Consider the following 12293-nt stretch of genomic DNA (forward strand, 5'->3'; position numbering starts at 1 on the left):
GTATGTAAAATTAAAACAGCAAATCTACAGTGGAATACAGTAGTATAATAGTATGATACCGATAGTTGTGGCAGTGAAAGGCTTTTTTGGCTGTTTCCAATCTTTTTTTGTGTCTCTTTTCTTTGTACTTGGCAGCACTCACTGTAATGCCTCGACAAAAGGTGAGGAAAGAGGCAGTGGGCTACGTTTAAGTGCTACTTTGTACCTTCAAGCCTCTGATATCAAAGAAAATGGCTGGAATTGGTTGGAAATGTGGGCAACAATGTAACACACAGTACAGGAAGTCATGCAGCAGCCTTTCTCTCTTTTTGTTTGCTGGTTTCTCTCTTTTTTTTCCAACTAGGCAGCCTGGCATTTTGAGTGGCATGTAATATTTAACCTGCAGCATGCCAACCAACCAACCAATATGTGATTGTGTGTGTGTGTTTGTTTGTTGGGTGGTTGGCGCAACTCGCGTCATTTTCAACAGCTCCGAACTCAAAAGAGAAAGGGAGAGGGTGGGCGAGGAAAGGTTTCGCTCTACTCCGCGTCCTCTATCTTATCTTGTCAACGTTGAAAAGCGTTTTGGACATGTTAAAACAACTCCACCCCACCCCCATCACCTTCCCCCACCATCATCCCACCCCCCCTCCCCGCCGGTTTGGGTTTTAAAGCAGGAGCGTTCGGCCCGATGTCCTGCAGTAATGTTTGCCGCAGATCAGGCCGTGTTTTCGTGTCGGAGGGCGCCGGGGGACGGGCAGCGCCGCGGAGCCCCGGCCCTCTTAAACGACAGTGAGGAGCATGGGTGCTGACAGGGGCCCTATTGAGCACCGTAATGGCTTGTACATCTCCATTTCCCATCCGTGTGTGTGACGGCTGAGCGCTACAGCGCGAGAGCACACACACATACGGACACATACACACTTACACACTCGTGCATGCATATACAACCAAGAGACGTACATATTGTCGCCGTCATAACAAATCACATCATTAAAATACCTTTGGGAAGCTTTAAAAGGCTATAAAAAAACATGTTCGTGAAGTTCTTTTTGCACAAAATCACTCCTTTCAGAACGAGCCATTAAAGGGCTTGGACATTTTTATGCGAATAAATGCCAAAACTCGAACAAGCTCATATTTAAGAGTGTTTTAAAATGGACAGTAGGTATAGATCCCTCCCTCAGAAGAAGTCTGTTGGCTAAAGTTCTGAACCACCATAATCCGAAATGGCATTTCTTTACCTGACCTAGTGGGTTGGGCTCTGATGGGGGTTGACGAGTAAGGGGTGGAGTCTATGCAGGTTTCCTTATTTTGATGTCACAGTAAGGGGGGAGCATCCAAATGGCTCAAAAATTAAGAGACCACTTCAGTTTCTGAATCAATTTTTTTCAGATTTAGCTGTTTATAGGTATATGTTTGAGTAAAAATAACATTGTTTTATTCTATGTTTTATTCTATAAACTACAGTCAACATTTCTCCCAAATTCCAAAAAAAATATATTGTCATTTAGAGCATTTATAAGTAAAAAAAAAAAGAGAAATGGCTGAAAAAAAAAAGACGCAGAGCTTTCAGACCTCAAATGATGCAAAGGATCTTCAAAGTTCATATTCATATTTAAAGCGTTAAGCGTTCAGGAATCAATTTCCATGCATCTTGGCATCATGTTCTCCTCCACCAGTCTTACACACTGCTTTTGGATAAATTTATACCTTTACTCCTGGTGCAAAAATTCAAGCAGATCAGTTTGGTGGTTTGATGGTTTGTGATCATCCATCTTCCTCTTTATTATATTCCAGAGCTTTTCAATTTGGTAAAATCAAAAGCTGTATATGTTAATGGGCCATTATTGGTCCATTCTTTTTAATATTTCCAACCTTCATTGGAAGTCGATTAGAATAAAATAAAACGCTGACACAATAAAATCTAGAGTATATAAACAGTTTTTCGCTGGCCAGCGCTGACGATATTCTGGACGCTCTGATTCTGCTGGGTCTAGTAGTAATCCCTGCCTGGCCCATGTTCTGAGAGTGTGCTGTCTGACCTCAGGATTAGCTGCTGTTGTAAACCATTACTAAATCTAAGTGCTGATGTCAACAGTTCCACTAACAACATCGATTAATCCATAGCTCCCTATTTACTCAAGGACCACCACCACCACCACCACCACCACCACCACCAGCAGCAGCAGCAGCAGCCCCTCACCCACCCACAGTCAACCTACATCCTCAGCTGATTCTGACTTAATAGAAAGCAAGCTGTAAGTCCTGTTCCCAGAACAGCTGACAGCGGTTACGCCCCCCCACCTCCACACAGTGTTGTGTGTTTCTGACAGGGAGACGGATTGTAGCTTCATAGCGCTGTGGACTTCATCATCCGCTTTGAAAACGATAATGTATTGGACCTTAGTCCTGTAGTATTTCTCTCTCTCACTGTCTCACTGCAATTCTATTACAGATTGAAGATTAAAAAATAGTATTTTTGATTGAGTAGTATTTATTGAGCTTTATTATGACAGTTGTGAAGGTTCCTAATGGAGTTCCTGCAGATTTTGCATCAAATATAGTGTTAATTTTTCGTCTAATAGCATCCTTCACAAATTTACAATCAGTGATAGGTCTGCTGATGTATGGTCATGGTATAGTATCTCTAGTTTGAAAACTTACTTTATTTCAGTATATTATATAGATGTATTAGACAGAGCGTGATCTATTTTAAGCATTTATTTATTTTATTGTTGAAGATTATGGCTTACAGCCAATGAAAACCCCAAAATTACAATATTATATAAGACTAATTTGTTCTTTTGGCAGTGTGGCAGTGTGCCAAGTCCTGCTGGAAAATGAAATCTGCATCTCTGTAAAATTTACCATGACACCAGGCTCTTTGGACAAGTGATTTGATGCATGACAACAAAAAATTAATCTTGCCTCCATCTCACCAGCTCTATTTTCTTATCCAGTTTTAGTCCCTTTCAAAATGAGACATTTAAGGGCTTTGACACTTTTATCCAAATGAATGGCACAATATGAACAGGCAAGTTCATGCTTAACTACAATATCCGAGCACAAAAGATTATTTGAAAGTACTGACATCTCCCTCTACCTCATCTGCTGACTTGCCAAAGACAGCAGGTACAGATCCCTCCCTCAGAAGAAGTCTGCTGGCTGATCTTGCTGTGTACTGTCTGTTGAGGTTCTCAACAAAAACTACCCAGATAGTTCTATGCGTTTTTTTTTTTTTATATATAGTGATATTAGAACTCTTTTCTGATTCATTGATTCATTGATTCATTCATTGGTTGTGCCAAGACTGAAGTGGCACTCGCCATTCGGACTGTTGCTACTATGAAAGTCTGGCTTGACTACCCACCAAGTTTCATTCCTGTCAGTTTATTTCTGAGTGTCATCTCTAAAGACGCAGGAAATCCATCGCTTACGGATTCCTTCAGCACTCTACATGCAGAGTTGGACAAGACTAAGGCGGTGGATGAGGATGTTGAGGTTGGCGAGGGTGGCGGTGGAGGGTGGGGGTGTTGGATTGGGTGTATTAGAGGAGACGGGGGGGTTTAGATCAGGGCAGCCTGGCTCTGGCACCGGCTCCAGCTCCAGCTCTTCATCCTGACTGATTGCTACAGATGCTCGTCCTCAAGTACTGTGAGTTACATCCCCTGCACCAGGTCTTCAGGGACAAACAATGGCACCTGTTCCTCGTATGGCCGCGGGGAGGGCTCCTTCATGTATCTTTAATGAAGCTTTGGGGGCAGATGGCAAGAAACGGCGATCCCCGCGCTCAGGTCGGGCGAAGACAAAGAGCCAAGCTGGCCCAGGGTTACAATGGGGGCGCGTTTACGAGGTGCGCGCAGGGGGCACGGGCGCCAAACGCTCGCTACTCACATCTGCTCTGCCCCATTCTTACGCACTCCTGAAGATCACACTGGCAATGCTAATGCCGCGGACAGCCAGGCGCAGGCTTGGCAACCCGGCGGAATGGGGGAGCCATACGGCGGGAGGGGGGCTGGCGAGGTGGAGGGGCTGGAGGATGGTGGAGGATGCCACCATGATGCCACGCAAATGCTAATGCTACAAACACAGCACACACACACATGCAAGATTTTGAGAAATGACGGACGAGAGAGGAGAAAAAAAATAGAATAAAAAAAGAGACAGAGACAGATTCAAATAGATAGAAAGAAAGTCTTTATACGCCGCCTGATATGCAATTTACCAAAAATCTGCCTGTCTAAGTGCAGCCACTTAATTCCATTCTCCGTCCATCAGCAGTCAAAGCAAATTGCCAGTGATAATCTTTAAATCTATACCCGCATTGTCTGCTCAGCTCGCCCGCCATTCATTAATTGACAGGCTTGAAAGCTAACCTCCTCTATTAGTCCCCACTTTGAAGCCCCCTGATTTGATTTGCCTCTCACTGACGTGGCGTGTGTAAATTAAACTTTAATGTAAAGACCTCATTACTGCAAATCACAAGAGCTCAAACTGAGGCCGATTTATCCTTCCCCTTTTATTTTCCCTACCCTTATAATGCCATGCCCTCTTAATGCTCGCAATCCCTTGTTGTTCCTTTCTGAAACGGTAGGAATTCAATTCAACGTGTCATTATAGGTAAAACAGAACTTTAAGACTAGATCTAAAGTCTAAAAAAAAAGTCTAAAGTGGTGCTGTTATAGAAAAGAATGTAATGTACAAAAATGCAAATGGTTAATAAGTACATAATAGACATAATATAGTATAAATACAGTATAAAGAAACATCTACCTTATGTGCACAAAGCCCTTGAAGGTTGACCAGTGTGCCCATGGTTTTAAGCCAGGCCTAAAAGTAGTTGCCAGTAGTATATTAGTTGTTACGTTCCATTTACGACATATTGCACGTCTTTTTACACAAGTTACAATGGGTCTATGGTCTATACAAAACATGTTTTGGAGCAAAATGTGTGTAAACATGTTTGTTTACACAAAATCACTCTTGCATAAAGATAAAGAGATCTCACCAGCTCTATTTTTATCAGTTTCAGTGTCTTTCAGAATGAGCCATTTAAGGGCTCTGTCACTTTTATGCAAATAATAAGCTGTAGCTAAGTGTGACCCCATTGGCATTAGAAATTACCACACATGCTAAAAAATATTTGATAGTACTTTGAAGGAATTTCCCTCGTCTGCTGACTTGCCACGGACAATAGCTTCAGATCCCTCCTTCAGACGAAGTCTGCTGGCTTGTCCTGCTTTGCACTGTTTGCGGTTCTCAACCAGCAGACCGAAATGGTCTATGTTTCTTTAGTGTTTAAATCTGTTCAGTATAGTGTTCTTTACTTTCCCTGGGAAATTAAACTGTCGTATCTATGAAATGGTAACTTATTTATTTCAGTACATAAATATAACGAGCAGTATTATTTTATTTAATCATATTAGACCATTAGAATTGGTTAATTTATCATGAATTGTTCAAACAACAAAGAGTTCATCCACAAAGCAACATTATTTAGCTAAAATAATGCATATTCCATGATGTACGTTTAACATTTAATGATTTGGATAATAAATAAAACTCCACAAACTTAAAGGAAACTCCAAGTGAAGACGTATAACGTTTTGAGGGACCAGGTGTCTGTGTGTGGACGGGCGTAACATCCGTAACATTGAGTTCGTTTTCAGAGTGGCGGGAGTAACGGGGATGACATATTGGCGAGAAGTTTTGTCGTGTTGGTTCCACTCTGAGAGCAGCTGTTCAGTGTAATATCAGAGCTTAGGACTGATTCGTTTTGCGACGGCAGTGTGAATTAGGTTAACGCCAATTATGTAAGCGACTGACCTTAATGACCCTCCTAAAGAGGCTCGTTTACATGCTTAGAACTGTGAAAAGCACGACTTTTTAATATGTTTAAGTTTCTGATTAATATGCGGGAAATTCTTCAGTGTGGATATTTCAGCGTGACTGACTTTTACAGAGCGAAGTGTTGCAAGTAAAGTCTGCGTTTTTTGCAATTTGCACTTAAATACTGCAAACATAAAAGACTTTCTGATTCTTGAGGTCGTTCACCGGGACCCCATTGCTCTTTCTCATTCAGCACATTTTTAAAAAGTACTTTTCACATCAGAGAAAACCCAGAACACCAAGAAAACCACTTTACCCACAGGTCTCTCGCGCTGGCACAATGTTTCATGCGTTCGCGGAGTTTAAAAGCCTCGTAAACAGAAAAGTAGAGTTGTTTCTCTTTCTTTTTTTTTCTGCTTAGACGAACTTCTCGTTGGCTAAAATCGATAAAGTGGACCTGAACACTTGTTAAGCACCGAGGGACCGACCCTGCTGAACCAGGCTTTGGCGGTGGTGGGTTGTTGCTGGGGTGTAAGGGGGATGGTGATTGGGTGGTAATGGGGGGGTGGCGCGAATGGAGATCGTACGCAGACCTCAGCGAGAACGAAAAAAAAAAAAAAAAAAAAGAACGTAAAGTAAAAAAGTGGTGACGCTGAGCTGCAGGTTGATTTCATGCCCCAATGCCACGGCGGTAATTGCACCCAGACCCGTTTTTTATTGCGAGTGGATTTTAAAGGGTCTTGAATGGTGAAATGCTCTGTAACATGTTTATTTTGGGGGGCCGACCTTTATTAACCCTGTTCTCCACTCCGATCCCCCGAGGTGGCCCGGGGCCGTGACGGCGTTAAGTCTCCGAGGCCCACGGTAGCGCGGCTGCAGCCGATCACCCGCAGCTCAGGAAGCGAGGGGTGACAGCTAGATTGGACCCGGCCGATGCTCTGAGAAAACGCATGGCTTTCTGAGATGTTATAGCAAAATATACACAGGTTACGGCATAGGGCATAACATTATGACCACAATCTTATCAATCTTTTATCGATCAGAAACTTTTACAACTATAGTAGTCCTATAGTTGCATGCAGCAGTGCTGCTGGAGTTTTTAACCCCTTAAAATGCCTTGTTTTGTACATTCTGAAAATGTAAAGCTTGGAAATCTCCTACAGAAACACTTTGAGAAGCTGCCTCTCTCTGTTTTCTCTCTACTCTCTACTTAATTAATAATTCCAGATCATGAATTATTAACAGGAATCAACCAAAAATCTGCAGGTTTGGAGGAAATGAACTGTTCGCTTTGTATTCAGGCAAAAAATATTGATTTCAAAAAGAAGAAATGAAGTTCAGGAAAGAGCAAATTTTATGATTATTCATTATATGGTACCACTTTAAAATAAGACTACCTTTATAAAGGATTTATAAATTATTTATAAATTAGATTATTACTACTTAGTACTTGTTATTGATTAAGTTGTAAATGCCTTAAAAAACATTGATAAGCAGTTAAAACATATCAATTAAAAAAGCAACAGTGGCAACTTAGTAATTTAATTAGTATGTCCAATATACCAATATATATTCTAGTGCACATGTGTCAAACACAAGGCCCGCGGGCCAAATGTGGCCCGCCACGTCTTTTTATGTGGCCCGCGAGAGCTTGTAAGATCTTAGTGTCTATAATAAATAAGTCAGAAGCGTTCTTTGACAAAAAAATACATTTCCCACAATGCTTGTCGATTGTATTACCCGCAAAGTTACGGCTTACTGCCACTACACGGCAGTGTAGTCATTGATGTGGAAACCCTGCCGGAGGGAAGGTGTAACTTCGCGGGTGGAATTGAGACATATAAATGTTTATCCCATAATGTCCAGAAAAAGAGAAGTTGATGCAGACGGACGGCTGTGCTTCAAGGCGAAAGACCGGTATGCCTTTTGTGTTACGAAGAGTGTTACTGACCAAAATAAACGCTTTTTATGAGAGATATAAGTTCTGTGTAAATATTTATAAGACAATACCTGACAAAATCTGTTTTAATGACGTTAATAAACATCACTGGGACAGCGCTAGTCGCAGTTTCACCGCAGCAAAGTACGAGGACGTGAATCACTTATCTAACCAGCCTTTACTGATTTCTGCCCTCAATAACCCTTTCAATAACCTCCAATAGCCTTTAATAGTCTTCAGTAGCCTTCAACAGTCTAACCTTGCAGCCGTGGTGTGTCCACTAAACTCCGTAGTTATAAACATCCTGAGGTTAGCAGCGCGATAACTGACCTGTTTATAATGTAATCCCAGCAGTGACTCATGCTCTAAACGGCTGCTGTTAGCTGATTGGGCTGAAAGATGAACTGTAGAGAGCTGTATTATTCGGTTACAAAAATCTTTATTTCATACACAGAAGAACTTAAAAATTTTAAAAACGCTCCAGACTGGCTGAGCTGAGCCCTGTAGCCCGTGGCTGGGCTTTAGCTCTGACTCAGTAAAGACTGCGGACTTGTGGTGCTGCTGCTGCAGCTCCCACTAGTGGTTGGATGAGGAACTGCTAAATCTGAGGAAATGCTATGTTCTTAACAGCTCACAATTTTTGATTTTATATTTATTAAGCCTTATTTCAGTTAATAATTTCAAAGTTATTATAACTTGATGTCATTTCTATTCACTTGAATAGTTTGGTTCTTGATTGATGGAGTTTTTGGATTTCATGACATGACAAATTAAAAGGATTTATGTTAATAGAGCAACAAGCAAACATTTTTTCCATGCAACTGTAATATTTGAATAAATAATATATTGAGAGTTATTTAACATTAAGGAGTAATTACATTCATTTACATATATTACATTTGGTTACATTTTATTACATTTATAAGTTACATCTGGCCCTCGGAGGACAGCCAATATGCCAATGTGGCCCTCGGCCAAAATGAGTTTGACACCCCTGTTCTAGTGAGTGGTAGAATACAGTGTTTAAGAACTCCAGCAGCACTGCTGCTCCATTTGATGATCCACTCAATACAAACCAGCACCACAACACCTTCCTTTGTCCTCATGGGTGATGCAGTATCTCTCCACGTTGAGAAAGATGGAGGCTGTTGAGTGAGGATGTTGAAGGTTAATAACAGAACACAGAATTTGCTCGTTTAGACAGTTTAGACAGTTTAGCGGAGCAGCGTAAAAGCCCACGCCGACCCCGGCATTAAAAAATGAAATATCTCAAGCGGCTCTGAGCTTTAGAGCTCCTTCCACTGGTCTCAGCTCTGAAAGCAGCTGCTGTAAATTACAGAACCGCTTCAGCTTTTATCGTCGGTATAAATGATCTCCCAAAATGATGAGACAGCCGCTGTATATCTGCGAGGGTCTTTTCCTGTCCGTCAGAGCTGCTGGCAGGCTGATCGCTCGCTCCCGAGTGTGTGCTGTTCCAGAGAACAGCCGGCGTGATCAGCCAGGAGAACCTCACCTGTTTGGCTTCTATCGCTCTGCTGATCCACTTTGAGAAGTTTTGTAGTTCAGGCTCTTAAGATTTTAAACTTTATGAGCTGTTTTTCACATGGTAACAAATGAGAGCAGTTTCACTTTTGGCCTCTGTCTCAAATTGTCAAATTAATCTGCAGTTTTTGCTCCTAATTAATATAATTTAATGACTGTTCAGTTTAAAAAGCAAGACAAAATACATTTAGGCTATTTAACTCATGCAGTAGTGAAAAAAAGGGGACCAAACATATTCAGTATTCAAACTTTAGCCAAATATTTCACATTACAGAGAAATGTTTCATTTTGTTTGTTATAAAACATTCGACTTATGTTTCATTTTGTTCCATATTTGAACTTTAGCCAAATGTTTCATTTTGTTCGATATTAAAATTTCAGTCTTAATGTTTCATTTTTTTTTCGTATTTTAGCCAAATGTTTTATTTTGTTCAATATTTTTAGACTAATGTTTAGTTTTGTTCACATGTTGTTCTGTGTTTTTGGACAAATGTTTTATTTTGTTCGATATTCAAACTTCAGACAAATGTTTAATGTTGTTCAGTATTAAAATTTCAGACCAATGTTTCATTTTAATCAACTAATGTTTCATTTAGTTTGATGGTTAAACTTCAGACTAATGTTTCATTTTGTTCAATATTGAGACTTCAAATACATTTTAATTTTATTCGATATTCAAACTTCAGACAAATGTTTCATTTTGTTCGGTATTTAAACTTTACACAAAGGTTTAATTTTGTTCGGTAATTTAACTTCAGACCAATGTTTCATTTTCTTTGAAATTGGAACTTAAACCAAATGTATCATTGTGTTTGAAGTTCATACTTCAGACAAATATTTCATTTTGTTCTGTATTAAAACTTCAGACCAATGTTTCATTTTGTTTGATATTCAAACTTCAGACAAATGTTACATTTTGTTTGATATTCAAACTTCAGACAAATGTTACATTTTGTTTGATATTCAAACTTCAGACAAATGTTACATTTTGTTTGATATTCAAACTTCAGACAAATGTTACATTTTGTTCTGTATTTTTGGACAAATGTTTCATTTTGTTTGATATTCAAACTTCAGACAAATGTTTCATTTTGTTTGGTTTCAGTTTTAGCAAAAAAATTATTAATCTCTAGTTTTGAGGCATCCTGACCTCACTAACCTTGATCCATTCATTAAATATAATCAATCAAATTCTCACAGCAATGTTCCCAGTCCAGTGGAAACATAAAATCATCTTCACCTCACTAATCTTGCTTTTGTTACTGTGTTCAATCAGATCCTCACAACAATGCTCCAACTCTTTATAATACGCTTGATTTCAGGAAGAGAAGGTGTTTGATGTTTTTATCTATTATAATGTACAGTAATTGTGTTTTTTTAAACCTATTTTCTCTGTGGAAACACTCTGTATATGTGTGTATTCAGCTCTTTGAAGACCTGATCTATGAGTGTGTTATGGTATTATGGGATGGTGTGTAAGCAGGCAGATGGGGGTGGGTGCAGGGGGTGCAGTTGGAGGATGGGTGCTGTCAGACTGTGTTAGGCCTGTGCCTGATCTCCTTTCTCTCTGTGTTCAGCAGGTCCAGGGTCACATGCCTCCGCTCATGATCCCCATTTTTCCACACGACCAGCGCACTCTGGCTGCTGCCGCCGCTGCCCAGCAGGGCTTCCTCTTCCCTCCAGGCATGTCCTACAAACCAGGTACCAGCTCCCCTGTCTGCTCATCTGTCTGCTCATCTGTCTGTTCCTGTCGTCCTGAAGCTCTGTCTTTCTCCATACGTCTCAATTAATGCCCTGATTTTACCTGCTACTTTCACACAGCAGGTAAAAGTGGCCCAAATCAGATTTCTTTACCAAATATGATATATTTATTAGAATATGTATTCTAGTGCATCTTAAAAAAATAGAATATCATTAAAAAAAATATATATATATATATATAGTTAAAAAATTTACACTGTGGCAAATGTTCCAAGTCCTGCTGGAAAATGAAATCTGCATCTCAATAAAAGTTAAAGTCAGCAGAGGGACCCTTGATTTCCAAATAAAATGTAAAATTGACTGATTTAAAAATCAGCACTTAATGCTTCCTTCTGCTGACAACTTTAATGGAGATGCAGATTTCATTTTCCAGCAGGACTTGGCACACTGCCCACACTTCCAAAAGTACCAACTGTTCTTATATAATATTCTAATCTTCTGAGACACTGATTTTTGTTTTTTAATTGGCTGTAATCTCCATAATCATCAACAATAAAATAAATAAACGGTTAAAATAGATCACTTTGTGTGTAATACATATATATAGTAGTTTCACATTTTCAACTGAATTACTGAAATAAAGTAACTTTTCAATGGACAAGTCTAACTCTTAAATCCAAATGTTTTCATCATGTGAGGTACCAAAATTAATATACATCTAATTTGTCATAATGTGACTACTAAATCTGAAGAGACAGAACCGAATTTGCCCGATTTTACATTGAGGAGAAGGAAAAAATGAGGAGAATATGGGAAATAGACAACATTAGTGAGGAATGTTTTCATCACTGCAAAAAGGCCACATTTTGCTTTTATATTCTATGTTCACTTCTTTGGTTTCATTTAAACATTGTCTTAAGCTTTTTGATGTTTCAAATCCAAATATTTAAGACCTTTTACCACCTGCCTCTGAAAACCTTACTCACTAATATTGTCCATTTCCCTCTGTTTTTATCTCATTCTTTTCCTTCTTCTTGATGGAAATTTAGGCAAATTCTGATCTGGCTGTTCAGATTGGGTTGTCACATTATGCCAAATCAAGTGTTTTACATCTATTTCAATACCACTCTTGGTATTTAAGTGACCCAAACCACTCAAATCGTTCACACAAAATTACGTTTAGCAGCTTAGTACACTTGTTTCACACCATCCACACACTTTAAACTGTACCCTACATCTAAGACATTGAAAAGGCCATGCTTTTTTATGCTATACATTACATTTGGAGCCCACTTCTTGC

The 12293-nt window shown here is 39.7% G+C and overlaps 1 protein-coding gene across 7 annotated transcripts in view; it reads left to right on the forward strand.

Annotated features, from left to right (window-relative positions):
• Positions 1 to 12293, forward strand: part of sox6 (SRY-box transcription factor 6) — a 356852-nt gene that overhangs the window by 249971 nt on the left and 94588 nt on the right. For all 7 annotated transcript variants that reach the window (XM_049465976.1, XM_049465978.1, XM_049465980.1 and 4 more), the window contains one exon: positions 10873 to 10993. In XM_049465976.1, the coding sequence (XP_049321933.1) occupies positions 10873 to 10993 (121 nt within the window). The remainder of the gene's footprint in view (positions 1 to 10872; positions 10994 to 12293) is intronic.

The sequence above is a fragment of the Astyanax mexicanus genome, chromosome 16, assembly GCF_023375975.1.
Source record: "Astyanax mexicanus isolate ESR-SI-001 chromosome 16, AstMex3_surface, whole genome shotgun sequence".
NCBI classification, from domain to species: Eukaryota; Metazoa; Chordata; class Actinopteri; order Characiformes; family Acestrorhamphidae; genus Astyanax; species Astyanax mexicanus.